The sequence below is a fragment of the Mauremys reevesii genome, linkage group 11 (genome assembly GCF_016161935.1).
Source record: "Mauremys reevesii isolate NIE-2019 linkage group 11, ASM1616193v1, whole genome shotgun sequence".
Lineage (NCBI taxonomy): Eukaryota > Metazoa > Chordata > Testudines > Geoemydidae > Mauremys > Mauremys reevesii.
The window spans coordinates 44,572,347-44,592,084 of record NC_052633.1 but is presented as its reverse complement, the minus strand read 5'-3'; the positions used below and the strand labels follow the sequence as shown (position 1 = coordinate 44,592,084).

The 19,738-nt window shown below is 41.9% G+C and overlaps 1 protein-coding gene and 1 long non-coding RNA gene across 4 annotated transcripts in view; one reads left to right on the top strand and one right to left on the bottom strand.

Annotated features, from left to right (window-relative positions):
- KCNH7 (potassium voltage-gated channel subfamily H member 7) overlaps positions 1-19,738 on the bottom strand; it is a 320,233-nt gene that overhangs the window by 107,961 nt on the left and 192,534 nt on the right. For 2 of the 3 annotated variants that reach the window (XM_039495387.1, XM_039495388.1), the window contains exon 4: positions 5,925-5,957. The exons of the other annotated variant lie outside the window; for it this stretch is intronic. In XM_039495387.1, the coding sequence (XP_039351321.1) occupies positions 5,925-5,957 (33 nt within the window). The remainder of the gene's footprint in view (positions 1-5,924; positions 5,958-19,738) is intronic. 3 annotated transcript variants of the gene reach the window in all.
- Positions 1,859-5,004, top strand: LOC120374939. The gene is made up of 2 exons (XR_005586354.1): positions 1,859-1,970; positions 4,621-5,004. It is a non-coding gene; the product is annotated as an uncharacterized LOC120374939 (long non-coding RNA).

The following is a 19,738-nucleotide window of genomic DNA, read 5'->3' as shown; positions in this document are numbered from 1 at the left end:
AATTTTGCTCACTGCTAAGACTTTCAGGCATGAAATAGAAAACCCATATGAATATGTCTTTGTTATTCTTTTTTAAACTGAAATAAATTCTCTAACAAAGTCCCCATTTTCTGCTTTTTAACTAGAATATCCTTTAAAATGGGAGGATTGTGGCTCATGCTCAAAGTATGGACAATGAGCCTTATAATGTGCTGAGTGTTCATTATAAAAAGAAAAGTCAGATCCCTTCTGCAATACTGTAGCTGAAGCTAGCAGAAAGACCATCCACAATTTGTCTGAGTTGCACAGCACATTCTCACTTAGATCAATAATATAACATAGCCTGATGCAAACATTCATGGCCCCAGGCCAAAAGTCCCAATATAGACAAAAGTGTTAATGGGAGTTTTCTCTACATAAAGTCTACAGGATCAGTTTTTGTAAAGCAGGAAGCCCCTGTTTTAGATAGGTATGCTGACTGAGGTATTTTTGCTACACTGGCACTTTTGTCTACCTTAACTCACTCTCTTGGTTTAGTATTTCTCAGTACATAGTGAAAAAAACACACACCCCGCCCATCAAAACTTTCACCGACAAAAGTGCTGGTGTGAACATAAAAGACCTTATAGTGCCCTTTTTCCTTCAGAACTCATTCCCCAGGGGGTCCTACAACAGGACTGCGGTGGGAACACACAAACTGAATCATGGTAGGTAATACAGCCTGTCCCCTCCTCTCCTAGTAAGGCTTTCTATCACAGTACAATTTCCTCTGCTCCTGCATACCCTTCCTTTCTGGGTGATCTCCCATTAGTGCTTGGGTAATTTCATCGAAGGCTGCTCCTGGCTTCAGCCTCAGAGATCTGCATGCAGCTCTCCAATGCACGATGGTGGAAATTTCTCATGCTTCCAAGCTTCCTGACACCAGTCCTTAATTGTCCACAGAGTGCTTGGAATGGACTGGATAATTATTGGTGAGGAACCTTTTCTTCATTAGAGGAAAAGATGGACTCCAGGCCAACATGTAGGGAAGCCTTCTATCTTCCATAATCCTGTGTTGAAGCATCATGAAAAAAGCACCAACAGCTCGTGGAGAACCCTAATTTAGATTGTCTCCACATTGGAATTTTCAAATGTGCTTAAGAAGCAGAGTTATCGCAGACAGAGTGTGGTACAACACTGTGTTTGGATCCGGGAAAGGCTGAACCTTCAGCTATCTGACCTGACATAGGTGTCAGAGTGGTTAAAAGTGTATTTCAGTTGTGATTCTGTGCAAAGGGTTAAATAGGCTTAGAGAGATATAGCCTTCCTGGGCCATTGATAGGAAACTATAGAAAGCCAACAGTATCAGGCCTAGAGTGACCAGATGTCCCGATTTTATAGGGACAGTCCCAATATTTGGAGCTTTTTCTTATATAGAGGCTTCCCCACCATCCCAATTTTTCACACTTGCTATCTGGTCACCCTAATCAGGCCTTAGGAGTGGTGCTGAATAGAAACACGTAGAGGTGGCTGGAAAAGCTGTTTTCATGTCACTAAGTGATGGAGTTAGTGTCAGGTTGTAAAATTAATAATCCTACATCATCTTATGACTTTCCCAGATGCTTCTCATAGATAGTCTCAAAGATGTAAGTTACTGTTTGCAAAGCAGACATTCCAGCAGAAAATTATCTGAACAAGGGTTTCCATGGTAACCCCATGCACCTAAGTTACAAGAAATTCCTAAGCCTGTCCTATGTTACAGTTCTGTATCAATGGAAGGTAATGGCATTTGGCCTGAGTACTGCCCCAGGGGTCTTTATTCTGGTGATGGCACCAGTTATACATCTCCTAAATTCTCCAGGGGCAGAAATGCATATTTGTTTATACAACATCTTCATTGCAGCAGAGTCAGAGATGTGCCTACAGCTGAATATCTCAATTTCAGTACACTTGCTGAAGGCACTGGGATTTCTGATAGATGCAGAAAGCTCTACCTTAACTCACTCTCTCTGGTTAGTATTTCTCAGTACATAGTGGATTCCTGGTCTCTTACCCTAACATTCCCTTCTGCAAAAGGGCATCCATAACAAATATGTGTTGGGAGGCAGTATCAGCTCCCATCACAGGTATTTAGCCCGGTTACATGGTGTCTGTGGCAGCTATGCTCCCTTTGTTTCCTTCCAGTCACCCTCTAATACACAGACCTGTAAAGATGATTTCTGAGACTTTAATAGAAGTGTCTATCTGGGAAAGAAGTGTGAACTTCTGTCAGGCTACTTGCCTGGACTTCATGTGGTGTTTCCTCCTCCTAAGCCTTCACTCTTCCCTAGACTACCCACTCCAGTAATACTTGACAGATACTCAAAGGAGCCAAAATGCCTCCTTTGCACAATAAAGCGTCAAATGTGAGAGCTTCTTCCAGTCTGGAGAGCCCTAAAACTATACTGCAGATGCCCACAGGGTGCCTATGTCCAGGTATTGTCAGGTAACAATAGTGTGGCATCATCTGTGACCAAACTTGTGCTAAATAGATCAGAGTGAATGACTGATCTGGCTGTATAAGTTTGGACGTTATGTCAGAGCAAAGAAAACATTCCTCAAGGAATCAATCCTGAACCACTTAAAGGAGGGGAAAGTGATCAGGAACAGTCAGCATGGATTCACCAAGGGCAAGTCATGCCTGACTAACCTAATTGCCTTCTATGACGAGATAACCGGCTCTGTGGATGAGGGGAAAGCAGTGGATGTACTATTTCTGGACTTTAGCAAAGCTTTTGATACAGTCTCCCACAGTATTCTTGCCAGCAAGTTAAAGTATGGGCTGGATGAATGGACGGTAAGGTGGATAGAAAACTGGCTAGATGGTCGGGCTCAACTGGTAGTGATCAATGGTTCCATGTCTAGTTGGCAGCCGGTATCAAGTGGAGTGCCCCAAGGGTCGGTGCTGGGGCTGGTTTTATTCAATATCTTCATTAACGATCTGGAGGATGGTGTGGACTGCACCCTTAGCAAGTTTGCAGATGACACTAAACTGGGAGGAGTGGTTGATATGCTGGAGGGTAGGGCTAGGATACAGAGGGACCTAGACAAATTAGAGGATTGGGCCAAAAGAAATATGATGAGGTTCAACAAGGACAAGTGCAGAGTCCTGCACTTAGGACGGAAGAATCCCATGCACTGCTACAGACTAGGGACCGAATGGCTGGGCAGCAGTTCTGCAGAAAAGGACCTAGGGGTTACGGTGGATGAAAAGCTGAATATGAGTCAACAGTGTGCCCTTGTTGCCAAGAAGGCTAAGGGCATTTTGGGTTGTATAAGTAGGGGCATTTCCAGCAGATCAAGGGATGTGATCATTCCCCTCTACTCAGCACTGGTGAGGCCTCATTTGGAGTACTGTGTCCAGTTTTGGGCCCCACACTACAAGAAGGATGTGGATAAATTGGAGAGAGTCTAGCGGAGGGCAACAAAAATGATTAGGGGGCTGGAGCACATGACTTATGAGGAGAGGCTGAGGGAACTGGGATTGTTTAGTCTGCAGAAGAGAAGAATGAGGGGGGATTTGATAGCTGCTTTCAACTACCTGAAAGGGGGTTCCAAAGAGGATGGATCTAGACTGTTCTCAGTGGTACCAGATGATAGAACAAGGAGTAATGGTCTCAAGTTACAGTAAGGGAGGTTTAGGTTGGATATTAGGAAAAACTTTTTCACTAGGAGGGTGGTGAAGAACTGGAATGGGTTACCTAGGGAGGTAGTGGAATCTCCTTCCTTAGAGGTTTTTAAGGTCAGGCTTGACAAAGCCCTGGCTGGGATGATTTAGTTGGGTTTGGTCCTGCTTTGAGCAGGGGGTTGGACTAGATGACCTCCTGAGGTCTCTTCCAACCCTGAGATTCTATGATTCTATGCTTGGCTTCTATCTAATCACAATAACTGCCCCCTTATAAGTAGACAGGATTTCTAGACAAAGGATGTGATAGTTACTGCATTGTCCACAGATGGATCTGTTCACCAGCTCTTACAATCACAACACTTCAAAATTTGTCCTGCTTTCCAGTTCTTCAGGAAGTGCTGATGAAAGTAGTAGTCAGGCTAGGCAGTTCCCTGACAAACATCCCTGACTGACTACCCAGACCATGGATTTACTCAATAACGCAGGTCTTCTCAGACTTTCCCTGAAGCTGAGCCAAGTGATCTATTTGTGAGAGCAGCAGAGGGACTCCTCTTCAGTGATGGACTGATGATTGCATGCAGGGAATCATTCCAAAACGCAGGTTATCGGAAATGCAGAGGCAGGCTATTGTTGAACGCCTGCTTTCAGGCTGGAAGAAAACAGTTAACCACTCATACAACAAAGTGTACTGGGGTTTTGTTATGTGGATCTCATCAGACTCAGAATCAAGAGGAGCCAATTTCTGTAAATAAAATCCCTAAACACTGATTCCATGGCCAAAGTAATAGCAGGTGTTTAAATGCACTGCATGCCTCTGCCTTCCCTGGGATTATCAGACCAGAAAATAAGGCATGATAGTTATGATCACCTCTATGTTTTTTCCACCTCTTATTTCCCCACACACTCCAACATCGGGGCATGTACACATGTGAGTCATTTTCTTGGTCCCCTAATTATCTCCTCTGCTTGCTTTGTTTTTCTCTCCTTCCTTACAGGAAGAAGAAAGCATCTCCAGGTGCCAGATTGGAAGCTGGAGCAAGATAAAGGACCCCCTAAATTCTACTAGTTCTCGGCTACCTCCTCTGAGTATTTCTTCATCCATTGTAACTCAGTAGCATGGACCTGGCATTTTGGTTACTTTACTTCCCATTTTCTGGGAAATTTTAAGTTGAACTTTTATTCCACTTTAAATTCTTCTGCAGCTCCCATGTTTCTGGGACAATAACTGCCTTGTTTATTCCTCCTTGCATGTGGGAATGTTATTTTATCTCTCTGGCTGTCTCAACACATTGACAAACTACAGATGGCATTTTTATGTGTATGACATTAATAAGCGCTTATATGTTTATGTGTTTATAAACATATATGTTTATTTTATCTCTCTACCTGTCTATCCAGATTTTATTATATTGTTCCCTGTTGCTATATTAAAATTTACTAGGCATCTTAGGCTTTGTTTTTGTTTTGTTTTTGTTTTTGGTCATTTCTGGTTCAAAATCAGTAAAAAGGAAGGTAAGCTGTATTTATAGGAGACTCCAGTTATATTAGGTATCAACTTTACCTCCATCCATCTCATGTCATTTAAAGTGCTAACTGTGTGTTTTTGTTCCCCTCAAACAGAAAATATTGTTTCTTATTGTAATCTTCTTTCTTAGCCACATATTAAGTTAAAAAATGAACACAATTATTTGTAAATAATTATTTAATGAGAAAATGTCAATCATAATAAATATTATATGCAATGAATTATTCGGCCAGCACTGTCTTTTAATGTCTTCTACCACAAAGAACAGTAGTCTTGAAATCTGTGAAGGAATCTATCCTATTTATCATTGGAAACTTGCAAGAAGTTGCCAGCCTTTACCATTAACTAGATCACCAGACTTTATCGAGTAGATAGCATTTGTTCTGTTTGCAAGACCAGGAAGTGAAAACCCTAGGAGGAGGGGCTCTTTGTGAATCATGTTCCAAACACTAATTCATACAGCTGGAAAGATTTCCATCCTATGGTTTATTTCACTTCTAGATATATAGACTTCTATGCTCTGTGTATTCAGGATTTATAGTCAGAATAAGCTGACAACCTTCACTACATCTGGGTTTTATCTTCATACAGGCTGATCTCAGATTTAATAGTTCGAGTGTTATAGCTACAGTTTTGCTGAAAAGGTATTCAGAGAGTTGTGGCAAGAGCTGAACTTTAACTTACTCTCTGGCTGGGTAATGTAAAACTTGGCAAGACCTTGAAATAATATACACAGAACACAAGAAGTAACAGGATAACAACAGATAGATTTACCTGAAGAAGAGCCACTTGAAAGGTTGTTGCCATCTGAAATACAATTAAACTAGATTTACAGACAGCATTAAAATTTTAAAACATATTAAGAAAATAAACATTTAACAGACCTGTAAAAATGTGAATACTGAGATTGTTTATGGAGGAAAATGAGGGAGAATGACTTTTCTACACATTGCCTAAGCAAATTATAATAGTAGATTGTATATGGGACTTGCAGGAAAATTGTTCTAAAACACATTATTTTCTCTACTTGCAAAATTTAAGAACTGTTCAGTTTGTTGCACAAAATAGGGTCAATTTCCCTAGAAGAAGTTGTTAAGTAGTGGAATGGCTCTGGTATAAAATTGGAGTAGATGATATTACAGTCAAGCTCACATTCAGTCAAACTGAGCTATTTATATTTGTTTACTGACCTCCGTCAAGCACTTTAAGAACTCTAGGTGAAAAAGTGCTATGGAAGTGCTAATTATGATTGTTATCCCATTTTAAAAAGAGGAAAGCTTTGATACTGAAAATCTGAGTGATTTATTTGGCATCTCTTTGGGGTAGGCGGTAAGGTTTTGCCCTCTGGATTTGACATGTATTTACTATGTAACTTTGGAAAAGTCACATGACCCCTTTGAACCTGAGTTATTCCATCTGTATAAGGGAATATCACATTTCCTTACCCACCCTTGTCAAATGCTTGAGATCTATAGACAGAGTGACCATGAGGTGAGGAACTCCTAACAAGTGTGTATACCACACTCTTTAATAAAATAGGGAAACAATTCTAGAATTATAGATTGGAAAAATAAGAGGCAATGATTGTGATAATTTGTTTCATTAAGTAGTACATTTATTTATTTTAATTTATTTAAAATCATGCCTGCCAGCAGTCTGGGACCGTGTAAAAATAAATAATCCTAGAATCATAGGACTGGAAGGGACCTCGAGAGGTCTTCTAGTCTAGTCTGCTGCACTCAAGTATTATTTAGAACAGAGGTGGCCAAACTTACTGACCATATGAGCTGCATACGACGATCTTCAAAAGTTTGAGAGCTGGGGCTCACCTGCCAGGCTCGTGGCTTCAGCCCTGCAGATAGAGGGGGCTCAGGACTTCAGCCCCAGGGGAGGTGCCTGCCAGGGCTCAGGGCTGAAGCCCTACTTTTGCTGAAGTTCTGTGCCCCAGCAGTCATGTCCTGCAGGGCTGAAGTCCTGAGACCTCACTCCCCACTGGGCAGAACCAGAAGTGATGCTTGGGGGGGTCATGTGCCCCTCCCAGATTTTTGCCAGGGTTTCCTGGCCTTGCTTGGTCACATGGTGCTGCTGAGCCCTCATCCCTGCACAGCAGCTGCTTCAGCCAGAGCTGGGAGCTACGGCAGTTGGGAGAAGCACCTACAAACAGCTGGGAGCAGCAGGGAGAGCTGCTGCTTTTGCTGCTGCCTCTCCCCATGGACCTAAAGCAGCGGACCCTCCCTGCAGCTCCCAGATGTTTGCTGCTGCCTTTCCAGGAGGAGCTAACACCTGGGAGATGCAGGGAGGGGCTGCTCAGGGTCAGAGGTGCATGTGCCTGGGGGGATGACTCAAGTTGTTGAGGGGGTGAAACTTTAAATTGTGCCTCCCACTTCTCATCAGGCACCAGAAGCTTCTAGTCCCCCCACCCCACCCCACCCCACCCCACCAGAGGGCAGAAGCCCTGAGCTCTCCCCCCAGTCTGGTAGGCAGAGAATGGGGGGGCAGGGCATAGGGGGATTAGTGAGCTGCACTTTAACTGTAAAAGAGCTGCATGTGGTTTGCCAGCCGCAGTTTGGCCACCACTGATCTAGACCATCCTTGAGAGGTGTTTGTGTAACCTGCTCCTAAAAATCTCCAGTGATGGAGATTCCACAATCTCCCTAGGCAATTTATTCCAGTGCTTAACCACCCTGACAGGAAATTTTTCCTAATGTCCAGCCTAAACTGCCCTCACTGCAATTTAAGCCCATTGTTTCTTGTCCTATCCTCAGAGGTTAAGGAGAACATTTTTTCTCCCTCCTCCTTGTAACAATTTTTAATGTACTTGACAACTGTTATCATGTCCCCTCTCAGTCTTCTCTTCTCCAGACTAAACAAACCCAGTCTTTTCAATTTTCTCTCATAGGCCATGTTTTCTAGACCTTTAATCATTTCTGTTGCTCTTCTCTGGACTTTCTACAATTGGGTCCACATCTTTCTTGAAACGTGGCACCCAGAACTGAACACAATACTCTAGATGAGGCCTAATCAGCATGGAGTAGAGCGGAAGAATTACGTATCGTGTCTTGCTTACAATGCTCCTGCTAATACATCCCAGAATGATGTTTGCTTTTTGGAACAGTGTTACACTATTGACTTATATTTAGCTTGTGATCCCTGATAACCAGGACAACCCTCTACAGAGCCAGGTACATCCTGAGCGGGAATTGGGAAGTGGCCCTGGGGGTAACTGACCCCTGACTGGCTGCAACGCTGGCAGCAGGTGAGTAAGCATTTTGCATCAGGATCCTTGCTGACCCAGTGGCAGACCACTCTAGGGCCCTGGGCCAGGATGGAGTGGAGTAGGGCCTGTATCCCCCCTGCTATCCCAAGCTGTGGGTGGCAGCCCCCTCTCTTAGGCAAGAAGTCTGTGCTTGTCAGCCCTCCGCTAGAGCTAGGAGGCCCGACTGTTTGCTGCCCAGCCTGAGTGCAGGCCTGAGACCCTTAGATTCTCTGCTGCCCTGCCCTGTCCAAGGGACTCTTGGCTGCCCTGCCTCGACCAGGGGCTGGAGATCTGTAACTATGTTTGTTGTTCGGCCCTGATCACAGGCCCGAGCCCACATCTATCGTCGCCCTGCTGGGGCAGATTGGCCGCCCACAGACCTGGAGCAGGAGGAGCCATTCCCCCCAACTGTAGGCAATTCATCTATGTCATCATGTGTTCCTGTTTTCCTTGTCTTTCTTTCTTCAGTTCCCTCCACTGAGTGCTCCACCCACATGTAACATCCTATTTTTGTTTAGTCTGCAATCTCCATAGAGCAGAGATTGCCTTTTTAAAATTGCTTGTTTGTACAACATGCAGCACAATAGCACTCTGATCCTGATCTTGGATTCTTGGAGATGCTGTAATAAAACCAGCTAATAATAATAGATAGAATCCAAGAATGCTTCAGTTATAATTCCAGCCTCAACCATGACTATCCTGGGGTAAAAGTAACTTACTCTCTCTCTATTTTCCACACTATAAAATAGGAATAATAATACTTACCTGCCTTGCAGGCTGTTGTGAATATTAATTAATCAGTTAGATGATATTTGTAAAAGCAGGCTAAAGATGAAAAGTGCCATGTATTAATTATTTTTTATTATTATTATTATCATGATTACTATTATTTATTTATTTATTTATTTATTTATTATTGCCAATATTATGTCTTTACTACAGCAAGGACTCAGCGATGTTTCAGTTCACCTAACATTCAGTTTAATTTATCTTGGAGGCAAATACACAGAATAACATAGGCTTTGCCATAATTAGGCTTCTGTTCTGGCTAGCTAGAAATCTTTGTCCTCCCGGACACAATTTTTCTTGACTATCCCTCACTCATGATGAATGTGCTCCCAGTGGCATGTCTAAAAATAACATCGTGGACAAATTTCTTATTATATTTTGTGCAAGGTCAGATGGTTACTATTGCTTGTATGCTTCATGTTTCACATGGTACATTATTTGACCCATTCTTTATGACAGCTTAGTTGTATAGTAAGCTTTTTTTTAATATAATACTTTACACGCCCATAGATAATGCTTATCTAATGCTAAACTGCTATTCCTGTTCATACAACCAAATAATTTGCATATAGGAAACTCAATGTACGAATATCCAATGCGTATACAGTAATCACTTTTTCTAATTAAAGTGAAGTTAATCTATGGATTTTAGAAAGAAAAGGCCTGTTTCAGATCTTTTATGCCTTTTTACCATGATGTAGTTCCACTGGCTTCAGTGGAGCTATCCCAATTTATACCTATGTCACTGGATCAGAATCAGGCCAAAGTATTAGCATTTTTTGTGACCTTTAAACACATTTTATAAGCTCTCTGTTGCTAAAACATAATTGACAATGAAGTGTTCAGTGCTCATTTTAATGGTGAATCACCCCATCATGTGTGTTTGTAGGATATAGAAAAAAGATAGATCTTTCCCTGCACAAAGATAATGGAATGTTTTAGGATTTCAGAAAAATACATGAAAAGGTATTATCTGCAAGTCCTTATGCATCCTGCCTGCATTATAAAAACCAAATAGTCCTTCAGTATGAAAATGATTTACTATTAAATCCTTCTCATGCCAATATTGTCACGTGGGGCAGATACTAGTCTCTTCCATTCCTCTCTGTCATCTGCTGCTGCTTCCATCTGCTCTGTGGTGTTCAGATCGACTGTTCTACCCTCCCTGCTAACAGTTCTTAAGGTTTCTCTTGGGTGCTCTTGTTTCCTCACACTATTTGATTTCCACTTGACAGCTTCAGGTGGGAGTTTGTGTGTTGGCATCCGGAGTACATGCACCAAATAAATGCTTCCTTCTGATTCTGGTGAAAATGAGCTACTGGTTGGTGATTTCTCATATCCCTTCATTAGTAATGGGGTCTTTCCAATCAATTCCCAGAATATTTACTAGGCATTTATTTTCTATCTAACATAAATATCCAGCTCTCACAGCCATATATCAGCACTGAGAATATGTTTGAATTGAAAATTCTGAGTTTTGTTCTGGAGCTATATAGCTTTGATTTCCATATGTTATTGAGTTTAGTAAATGGTGTGCCTTTCCTATCCTTGATGTCACTTTCTTCTTGAGATGGCCATTGGCCAATATGGTGATGTCCAGGTAGGTGAACGGTTCTACTGTCTTGATATATTTGTCTTCTAATGTGATGTTACAGCTTGACATCTGGGTTTCAAGGATGTTTGTTTTGGTATAACTAATTTTGAGCCCTGCTTGGCTTGCTTTTTTATTTTGCCAGGCTGTCTGTCTTTGTTTGTAACTTATCAGGGATGTCATTCAGTAGTGCAATATCATCAGCAAAGTTTAGGTCTTCTAAACATTTGCCATTTACCCAGGCTACACCAGTATTATGTTCCCAATACACTTCTTTATTGTCCAGTCTATGGCAATATGAAAATAAGACTAGAATGATAATTTCTCTCAGTCCTTTTCAGGAGAAGAGAACCAAGAAATCATCCAGTAGGTAGCAAAACAGGCCTATAAAATGAAGTGATAAAATGATACAGGACCCTTCCAAAACACACACATTTGAGAAATATAGTTAACTTCTTTATTGATCAGTTTTCTACAGATACTCTGATGGACCTAAAAGGGACAGTAGGGGAATAAGCCACTGTGGTTTTGAATAGCTGTTCTAGACAATCAGTTGCTTTTGGGGTAGTAAGAACAAGGCCAGCTAATATGTAAGTCTACAGCTTAACAGGACTTTTCAATTACTTTAAGCTAACTTGGTTGAGCTAACACAATAGATGAACACACCATTTTTTCCCACTAAGACATACCCACGGACAATTGTAAACTCCTCCTCTTCAGCATCTCTGACTCTTCCCTCTTCCTTCTTAGATTTGTAGATTACAAGGCCAGAAGGGACCATTCTGATCATCAAGTCTGACCTTTCGTATAACACAGGCCATTGAACTGCCCCAGCATAATTTCTAGACCACGTGTTTTAGAAAAACATCCATTCTTGGTTCAAAAATTGTCAGTGATGGAGAATCCACCAAGACCCTGGGTAAATTGTTCCAATGGTTAATTACTTTCTCCATTAAGAATATACACCTTATTTCCAGTCTGAATTTGTCTATCTTCAACTGAATTCAGTCTCTCCAACATTCAACTGCTCACATACCTTTCCTCTCCTGCTACTCTCTCTTTCTCTCACACACACACACACACCCCTTGAGTCCTTTTTCTGGCTCCTGGTCTCTTTTTGCATAAAGTTCAGATCCCTTCTATTTACTTTCAAGGCTCCACATGGCTCTGCCCCTGCTGACATCTCATCTCTAATCTCCTGTCACTCCTCACCTCCCTCACCTCACCTCCTGTGCTCTGCCCACTTTTCTTCCCTTGTGGCTCCCTCCTCCCACTTTTGCTTTTATCCCCTTTTTCATGTTGCTCTCCATGCTTGGAACAATATCCCTTTCCTGTCATCAAACATCCCTACTCTCTGTCTTCAAATCCCTCAGAACCCACTTCACTTTGCTTTCCATTGCAGACTTCCACTCCTGGGCTCTTTACTTCTCCTGTCTTGTGTTACATCCATCTCTACTTAAAATAAGAATTATAATATGATTAGCATTATTATTATTATTCATTTAACCCTTTCACTCTTATCCCTGTCACTTTCCTTAGCATCTTTTCCTCTTCTATTTTTGTTTAATTTAGATTGTAAGCTCCTCAAGGCAGGGGCTCTGTCTTTTAAGAGTCTATGTCAAATACCATGACAAGTTATGCTACTGTGTAGATACATATGAATAATAATAACAGCATCAGTGCACATAGAACTGACATTGCAAATTAAAATTAGGAAACTTAGAAACACCATTAAATAAAAGGTTTTTTTAATCAGGACTTTAACAATGTAAGGTCTCCCTAAGGGATACAAATAAAAATTAAAAACAAGAAAAATAATGTAGCAAACTATACCTCACTTTTAGCAAATATTGACATTTTGTTTCAATTTTCAGATGCAAGCAGATTGGGAACTAATCGAGTCTGAAAAAATGAATCCTTTAAACAGATGATTTTGCTGTTTCTTTCATATTGCCAAGATCTTGCAGTCTTTTAGAAGCTGCTAACTCTGACTGGAACGTTGTCTGAGTAAGGACTGTTGCACTGGGCTTACATCCAATTGGCTCAAAGAACACTGACTTGCTTTTCTCTCTCAGATTTAAACTCCACTACAAAACCATGTTGATAGCAAATGTTAGTTGCATGGAACAGTGTAACATTACATTAAATTCACCTGAGTAATGGAATGGGTTGTGGGTTGTTTTATTTAAAGGAATGCACTCTTGCTGAAAGGCTTTATATTACTACAGTAGCTTTTCATCTTTAACCTAAAGCTGGAGCTGCCTGGCTTTCAGCTCCATTGAAGAACACTATAAACATCTGTCTTATAACATAAACATTCTGTATTGCAAATTATTTGGTTCCCTAAGCAAAGGATTTTAGAGGGATTGTGCTATTAGTATCTGTAGAAACTTGCATCAATAAGTGGAAAACTGGAATACTCTTTTTTTTGTTTGTTTTTGTCTATCTTAGAAGTGTCTGGTATAGGTGTTACCAAAAGCAAAAGTTCAGTCTAACTCCTTAACCTTTACACCAGGTGTGGCCAATCTGTGGCTCCGGAGCTGCATGCAGCTCTTCAGAGGTTAATATGAGGCTCTTTGTATAGGTGCTGACTCCGAGGCTGGAGCTACAGATGCTAACTTTCCAATGTGCTGTGAGGTGCTCACTGCTCAACCCCCTGCTCTGCCTCAGGTCCTGCCACCACTCCACCCCTTCTCCCAAGGCCTCTGCCTCTTCTTCCAAGCCTGCCATGCCCTCGCTCCTCCCTCCTCCCCACCAGAGCCTCCTGCGCACTGCCTAACAGCTGATTGTGGCGGGGGGGAAGCGTGGGAAGGGAGGGGGAGGCGCTGATTGGCGGGGCCGCCAGTGGGCAGGAGGCACTCGGGGCTGGAGGAGGGTAGTGGATGGGGGCCTGCTGACATATTACTATGGCTCTTTGGCAATGTTCATTAGTAAATTCTGTCTCGTTTTCAGGCTCAGGTTGGCCACCCCTGCTTTACACAATGACGTCACAGCTTTAAAAAACAATGATCTATAAGATACAGCATGTGAGGAGAACCCAGAACTATAGCAGCAGGAGGTTTTAATTATCTTGTATGTGTGCATATAGCGATGCCCCCAAAACACTGCCTTTGAGTAGAAAAGTTATACCTGGGTTCTTCATATCACAGTTGGTATCTTCAGATCTATGACATCCTGTTGGCTGCATATCTTCTATATGTCCATTCTGTGTCACTTTTGATTTTGATCTTTTACGGTTATTAGACTGCTGCAGCTTCACAGACATTCAGCATGCCTCAAATGTGAAGAACTAAGCAGAAGCCAGGACTGGGCTATAAATCATGTCACTGACCCCATTGATTTCCTGTATAAGATTCCTGTCAAGTGGGTGAGTAGGTGGGGTATGTGGTAGGAAATAACCTATCCAAAGACTGTGTTTTGCAATGATTGTGGCTACCCAAATAAATGAATTTTAGATGTTTAGGGAAAATTCAACTCTGATTTACATGTGTAAGTCAGCACAGAATTAGGCTCCTAAAATTCTTTTCCAATACATGTTTTTTTAAGATCTTATTTAGACACAACCGTTGCACTGGTGTAACTTAAATTGGTTTTTAAACTGATTTAATTAAACCAGCACAAAACTTTGTGTACATACTCTTACTTCAGATTAAGATGGGTTTATTCTTGTTAGCTTAAACTTGTTCCTAGTCATTTTAAACTAAATTCCTACTTGACTTAAACTAAATTAATATAAGCCAGGTGTATACTGATTTGAGTGTCCACATAGCCTTCCAACTAAATGGATTTTCCTTTGATCTTAGCATCTTAAAATGCTTTACAAATATTTTTAGGCCCCACCAGTAGGTATTAATTATTTATTATTATTATTATTTATTTATTATTATCCATTTTATATATGGAGAAAGTAATTGAAGCATAGAAAGATTACTAAGTGTTTTTTTCCATAGCCCCCAACATTTCTGGAATGATAACATTAAAGGACAAAATTAAACTTAAAATTAGCTAACAAAAAGCCACAGTAAAAGAGAAGCTCCCGAAAACAAGCCTCGGAAACAAAACTGGGTAAAAATATTTCTAGATCTAGAAACCAGCTTTTGTAAAGGTTAATAAAAGGAATGATTGAGCAGACCACCTAGAGAAAAATCAGATTGCTTCCCCAAGATTGAAAATATATACATATTTCAAAAGAGAAGGACCCCCCAGAAGAGAGGGTTACACCCAGCAGTATAATAAGTGTTTGGAGAAAAAACTTCCTCATCTCTGAAGTATACGGCAGTGAGTTGTCTAAGTTGATTAGAAGGTTAAGAAGCAAAACTGTATGAGTTAAACGTTTGCACAGCAGGAAGGAATTATATACAAACAAAGGCTGCCTTGATTTATTAGTATTCTTGAACAAAAAACTTGGTAGAAAACACAAGTAGTCTTACAGACAACAGAGTGGAGAATGTCCCACTACAGTGCCCGTCTGCAAAACACTGCAAGTTATATACTAATACGGTACAGGTAAGGTTCCAAAATTCAACATGCCCACAGTATAACCACTGGTCATCCTAACAAAGGGAATTGGTGATGAGTCTTTACAAGGACAATGCTGGTTGCTGAATTTGTTCCTACATATGTGCTAGAAGCTATTGACCACCACATGCTGAATGGTCAGTTTTCAGAATGGAGAGAGGTAAATAGTGGTGTCCCCCAGGGGTCTGTTCTGGGACCAGTTCTAGTCAACATATTCATAAATGATCTGGAAAAAGGAGTAAACAGTGAGATGGTAAAATCTGCAGATGATAAAAAATTACTAAAGATAGTTAAGACCCAGGCAGACTGCAAAGAGCTACAAAAGGATCTCACAAAACTGGGTGACTGGGCAACAAAATGGCAGATGAAATTTAATGTTCATAAATGCAAAGTAATGCACATTGGGGGTCTAAATTAGCTGTTACCACTCAAGAAAGAGATCTTGGAGTCACTGTGGATAGTTCTCTAAAAACATCCACTCAATGTGCAGCACCAGTTAAAAAAGCAAACAGAATGCTGGGAATGATTAAGAAAGGGATAGATAATAGGACAGAAAATATCATGTTGCCTCTATATAAATCCATGGTATGCCCACACTTTGAATACTGTGTGCAGAGGTGGTCACCCCATCTCAAAAAAGATATATTGGAATTGAAAAAGGTTCAGAAAAGGGCAACAAAAATTATTTGGGGTATGGAACGGCTTCCATATGAGGAGAGATTAATAAGACTGGGACTTTTCAGCTTAGAAAATAGATGGCTAAGGGGCGATATGATTGAGGTCTATAAAATCATGACTGGTGTAAAGAAAGTAGATAAGGAAGTGTTGTTTACTACTTCTCATAACACAAGAACTAGAGGTCACCAAATGAAATTAATAGGCAGCAGGTTTAAAACAAATAAAAGGAAGTATTTCTTCACACAATGCACAGTCAACCCGTGGAACTCCTTGCCAGAGGATGTTGTGAATGCCAAGACCATAACAGGGTTCAAAAAAGAACTAGATAAATCCATGTAGGATAGGTCCATCAATTAGCCAGGATGGGCCGGAATGGTGTCCCTAGGCTCTGTCTGCCAGAAGCTGGGAATGAGCGACAGGGGCTGGATCACTTGATGATTATCTGTTCTGTTCACTGCCTCTGGGGCACCTGGCACCGGTCACTGTCAGAAGACAGGATACTGGGCTAGATGGACCTTTGGTCTGACCCAGTAGGGCCAGTCTTATGTTCTTATGCTTCTGAGGACAATCCTTTTAAAAGACTGAGCTATGTTCATCTAACCTCAGTCCACTCATCTGATTATTTTTATTATTAATAATCAATTATTATTATTATTTTACTTTATTTTATTGTATTATTTTATTACTCTAGGGCCCCAGTCATGATTAGGGTCCAATTGTGCTAACTACTGTACAGACACAAAACAAAGAGAGGGTCCTTGCCCCAGTAATCTAGCAATCTATTATGAGACATCTGCCAATATACATTCAGGAAACCTTTCATTTTTCTATCTAATCACAATAGGATAGACAGTCTGGGCTCAGTCCTGCAGCATGCGGAGTGCCTTCAATGGGCCTTTCATAAAAGTTGAAGATCTTACAGCTCCTGTTTTCTCTGTAGCGAAGTACCTGAAAGCAATGTGCAATCTCCACAGTGTATTTTTCTTTTAATATATTAGATCTCAACTGTGTGCAACACTGTGTTAAGAGGACCTTGGAAGGTCTAGACAAAATACTGTTTAGATGTTTTAACATTTGGCGGCAGTACAGTTTACACCAATCACCTACAAAGCTATTGGAGGCAGTTGGGAGTATAATTGCTTTCAGGCAAAGGGAAGGAATTTCCAAAATTGCATTTGATATATTTTATGGCAAGTCTTACTTAGGCATCAGAGGATGAGTGACAGTATGGATGAATTGTCTTGTTTTGGGACCTGGCAAAGAACTGTGTTCCCTTTGTTTCCCATTCACTTATTAGCTCTGCCTTCCTGCAGTCTGACTGGGCCATCTATATTTTCTTGTGTATATAAAAAGACATTCTAATACAAGAAAATTCAGCTTAAGGAAACTTACACTTAAAAGGAGCCTCTTAAGATGCTGGTACTTCTCTCTAGTAAATGTTAATCCTATCTGTTCCCCCAGCACCCAGTTTCCCATTAATGTATATTTCTTGTGTGTTCCAATTAACATAACTCATCGGTTTGTATCTGGTGCTATACCTTCTATGTAGGGTTATTTTTTGAAAAAGTAGCTTGCTCTCAGAGAATTTGCTGTTCACTTCCAATGTTTGGGCATGACTGAACTTTAAATTAGATATTTGTATTGAGAAATGGCCTACCACTATAACTAATAGGAAAGAGGCTAAGCGTATCCAAAATTAACAAGGCAATATAATTGATTATAGTCCTATTTCATTATGCTTTTCATTCTCTTTCTTAGTCTTCTCCCTTATTTAGTTTTCTTTGATCTTTACCTTCTTTTCTCCTACTCCTTCCTCATCTGTCTCTTCTAAATTTTAAGGTCCCAGGTTTTCTTTTCTTCAGCTCTGTGCCTGTTCTCATCCACCACATCCATCTGGTGGCTTTGTGCAGCTTCAGCAAATGGACCTACCTGGTTCCTAAGAATTCTTTCTGTTTAGGGGGAAATCTTGGGTGGTGTAGCAGCTTCTACACCTCCTAGACCCAACCATGTAGCAGGTGTGGTCAAAGGAAAGTGGATCACAGCTGGGCAACCCTATGCTCTGGCAATCTCTGGCTGCCAAAATTGCCACTGAGACTATGAGCATCCAGGCATTAATTAGAGCAGCCACGTGTATATCTAGTCCCTGGCTGCACTCAGGATTGTGGGAACATAAAGATGGTTAAAGTAATCTTTCCTCCCACATTTTTGCCCCTTGGAATAGCCCACAGGCATTTGGTAACAGAAAGGAGGCGGAGGGAGTTTCAAACTCAACTGGCAGCTGTAGCAGACCAGGGAGAAGTGAGGGAAGAGCCCCCAGTTCCAGCCCACAGATGCAGAGGTGGTTGTTTAGTAGCAGAAGGGGAAGGGGAGGGAGTTTCAAACCCATTGGTGCAGTGCCATAGTAGACTGAGGAGAACTGGATGAAGGGGAGATCCCCCTCCTTCCAGCCAGCCATAGCGGGTGTGTTAGAGCAGATGGGGGTGGGAGTTCCAAACCCAGCTCGGGATGGAGTGGGGCTCTAGGTGGAAGACCAGGGGTGGGATCCTCACCACATGGGTAAGGGGTTGAACCCAGGACCAGGGCTGGTGGATCCCAGGGTGGTCTGTCAGTCTACCAAATGGCCTGGCTCCTGGGAAGCACACACACCAAGTGGTGAAATAGCTGTGTTTGGGGGTGGCAGAGCCAACAGAGAATGAGGAAAAGCAATCAAGGTAGCAAAGAGATCTGTGGCACCTTATAGACTAACAGACGTATTGGAGCATGAGCTTTCGTGGGTGAATACCCACTTTGTCGGATGCATCAAGGTAGTTACTTTCAGAATTGTTGCCATTGCACTACAATGCTTACAAAGTGCAGGGGGTTGTCCAGAGCCAGGACATTTGAATAATTGGATTGCAACAGGAGAGTGACACAGCTGGCTGGGGTGAATGTGACCAGTGCCAGATGGTGGTTGCAGAGGCAAGGTTTGAAAGTGAGTCCCTTCCATCCAGTTCTGCATCAGGTCTCTATAGGGTGGACCTCGGTAGGGTTCAGGGAACTTGCCCACTTTTCATCTTGGGGAAACTATGGGGAGGGGCAGGGGAGAATGGGGTAGTGGAACTAGCCAAAAGGCTACACAGGGATCTGGGGTCAGGAATGGAGCTGTGTCTGGGATGTCTTGGGTACACACACCTTCTACAGAAGCTAATGGCATTACATAGCTGTTGCAAACTAACTTTCAGTTGTTGCAGCAGCCGAGAGCTTCCCTGGGTGAAGGGGCCAGAAGTGGTAATAATGGAAATCCAGCATGAGCTTGAGTTTGGGAGACAGGTGATAGTCAGGTGGGGCAGCCTCCTCACGAGGGGGTACAAGCCCTTGATGGAGGGATTTATGAGCACCCTATATCTCACCCACTGATAGGGAATGTGAACTCGTGGGGTAGAATTGCCACCCCAGGAGTGGCTGGGGGCAACAGGGCATTGAGGGTGCCCCAATGGTCAATCATGAGTGGGGTGGCTGACCACCAATGGGAGTTCCTCTCCTCAGTACCACTAAAGATACATTTTTAGAGAGGTGACTATGCTGACATATTATTACTGTTGCACAGGGAGGTACTGACAGAGAGTAGGCTGGGGGAAAGCAAGCAGGCAATTGAGATGTCCAAGGGAAGCTAGAATATGGGAAAATTGGGAAGCTGTCCTCCTGATCTATGCAAGTGTTATTGCAGGGGCTTACCCAGACAGAAGCCCAGAATTGTTCAAATACAACCAGGCGGGC